Here is a 2,500-nt window from a genome sequence, read left to right as displayed (position 1 = left end):
CCCAACGGACTCGGAGCGCCCAACGGTTTCAAATCAAGCGAAGGACCGCCCGAGTTAAACCGACAGAGCCCGAACTCAAGGAGCAGGACCCACAGTGGGCTGGTGCCGGCCTCGGGACCGCTGAATGTACCGCCGAACCTGCTTCCTCAGACAGCATCGCACGGAATAGCGGGAAGAGCGGTCGGTGGAGCATGCGAGCCCGGAGCGAAGCGGGAAACTGACCAGCAAGAGCGCGAGCTGAAGGAGAAGCAGCGGAACGTGGAGACTCTGGCCGAGCTGAGCGACAGCCTCAGGAACAGGCAGGACGAGTGGGCGAGCAAACCGAAGTCCGTGAGGGACACGCTGGTCGCTTTATCAGGCTGTATTCCGTTCGACGTGCGCTTCAAGAAAGATCACGCGCTGCTCGGGAGAGTGTTCGCTTTCGATGCCGTGTGCAAACCCGGCATGGAGCACGAGCTGAAGATCTTCGTGGAGTACCCGAGCGGTTCGGGGAACGTGTTCTCCAGCGCCTCGGGGGTGGCCAAACAGATGTACCAGGACTGTATGAAGGATTTCGGGAGAGGTTTGTCCTCTGGGTTTAAATATCTGGAGTACGAGAAGAAGCACGGCTCGGGGGACTGGCGTCTGCTGGGGGATTTATTACCGGAGTCCTTACGGTTCTTTAAGGAGGGAGTAGGGGGAGACATGCTGCCGCAGCCCTACATCGACAGCAGCTTCCCGCTGCTGCCCACCTCCCTGGTGCTTCCCAGCCGAGCTCTGGCTTCAGGCAGCGGGAGCAGCAGCGGCAGCTCCAGAGGTGGCTTGAGGAAGAGGAGGGCGTCCCCTGAGCCTGAGGAGGAACAGCAGAGACAGCAGTGGATCAACAGCCAGACCGAAGCGCTCAAACTCTCCATGGGGGCCGGTTCTTTCCCCTCGGGCCGCACCACACCCCCAGATCCCTCCGCCGCTGCTGCTCCTCCTCTTCCGCCGCAGAACGGACAGTCCCCCATGACGGCGCTCATGTCAGTCGCGGACACCCTCGTGAACGCGCAGCACTCCCCCAACAACAACAAGGACGGAGACTCTGTTCACTCCACTACTTCCTCCTCCAGACACAACAACAGCAGCAGCAGTCCCGTGTCCTCTCCCAGCTCTTCCGTGTCGGGACAGAGGCGCCTCTCATCCCGCAACGGAGAACTCGGGATGTCTGCTACGTCACAGCAGGACCAGCACGTGCCTGACTCCCCCACCATGGCGAACAGCGGGCCTCTGTGCTGCACCATCTGCCATGAACGGTTAGAAGACACACACTTCGTGCAGTGTCCCTCTGCGCCTAACCACAAGTTCTGCTTCCCGTGCTCCAGAGAGAGCATCAAGGCCCAGGGAGCCTCTGGCGAGGTGTACTGCCCCAGCGGGGAGAAGTGCCCGCTGGTCGGCTCCAACGTGCCCTGGGCCTTCATGCAGGGGGAGATAGCAACCATCCTGGCTGGAGATGTGAAGGTAAAGAAGGAGAGAGACCCCTGAGACGAAGGAGAGGAAAGACTTTCTGTCTGCTTTCACTTCAGGAACACATTGATGTGAAACAGTCTGCAGCTGAGCCTCAACACTTTCTGTCAGTGGAGATAATTAATCTTTAAAGGGTAACTTTAAGGTTTGTTTTTTTCAACCTGGACCCTATATTCCCATGCTTTTGTGTCTAACTGACTAATGGAAATAATAATCTTTTGAAATTGATCCTGTATTAATCAAGAGAAGTAAGAAAGAGTAACTGTAAAATCATTTTTATTTAACGTGAAACAGCCCTGAAATCACCATCACCAAATCCCACCAGACTCCATGTAAATAATCAGGACTTTTATCATCGTAAAAGACACTTCATTCAAAGTGGACAGAAACTAAATCAAACTACCAAAAGCCGTCTTGGTTCATCTTTCCACTGTTCCAACAATCACCACTCTGGTTTGGTTGAAATAAACCCTTAATTCACCCATTTACATGTGGAGATATGCTGGCTCTATACACGCTAAAAGTCCTGATTATTTACATGGAGTCTGGTGGAGATATGCTGGCTCTATACACGCTAAAAGTCCTGATTATTTACATGGAGTCTGGTGGAGATATGCTGGCTCTATACACGCTAAAAGTCCTGATTATTTACATGGAGTCTGGTGGAGATATGCTGGCTCTATACACGCTAAAAGTCCTGATTATTTACATGGAGTCTGGTGGAGATATGCTGGCTCTATACACGCTAAAAGTCCTGATTATTTACATGGAGTCTGGTGGAGATATGCTGGCTCTATACACGCTAAAAGTCCTGATTATTTACATGGAGTCTGGTGGGTTTGGTGATGGTGATTTCGGGGCTGTGTCATGTTAAACTAAAAGGATCTTCCTCTTTAACTAAAAGGTCTATCTCTGTAGGGATCCATCCCATAATGTTGTCAGACATTTTGAATAATAATCTGAGTCTGTCAGCAGCAACAACTGAACTTTATACGTATTTTCTAAATTATTAAAA

General features: G+C 52.0%; 2 protein-coding genes across 3 annotated transcripts in view; both read left to right on the top strand.

Moving 5' to 3' along the window:
- LOC144535301 (uncharacterized) overlaps nucleotides 1-2,500 on the top strand; it is a 34,819-nt gene that overhangs the window by 11,918 nt on the left and 20,401 nt on the right. The gene's annotated exons all lie outside the window — the stretch shown is intronic.
- Nucleotides 1-2,500, top strand: part of irf2bpl (interferon regulatory factor 2 binding protein-like) — a 4,987-nt gene that overhangs the window by 1,939 nt on the left and 548 nt on the right. Inside the window, exon 1 of the mRNA XM_078278150.1 lies at nucleotides 1-2,500. This exon is cut by the window's left edge and continues 1,939 nt beyond it; it is cut by the window's right edge and continues 548 nt beyond it. Coding sequence (XP_078134276.1) covers nucleotides 1-1,503 — 1,503 coding nt within the window. The 3' untranslated portion in view covers nucleotides 1,504-2,500.

Source organism: Sander vitreus, chromosome 20 (assembly GCF_031162955.1).
Source record: "Sander vitreus isolate 19-12246 chromosome 20, sanVit1, whole genome shotgun sequence".
Lineage (NCBI taxonomy): Eukaryota > Metazoa > Chordata > Actinopteri > Perciformes > Percidae > Sander > Sander vitreus.
This window is presented reverse-complemented; position numbering and strand designations above follow the sequence as displayed.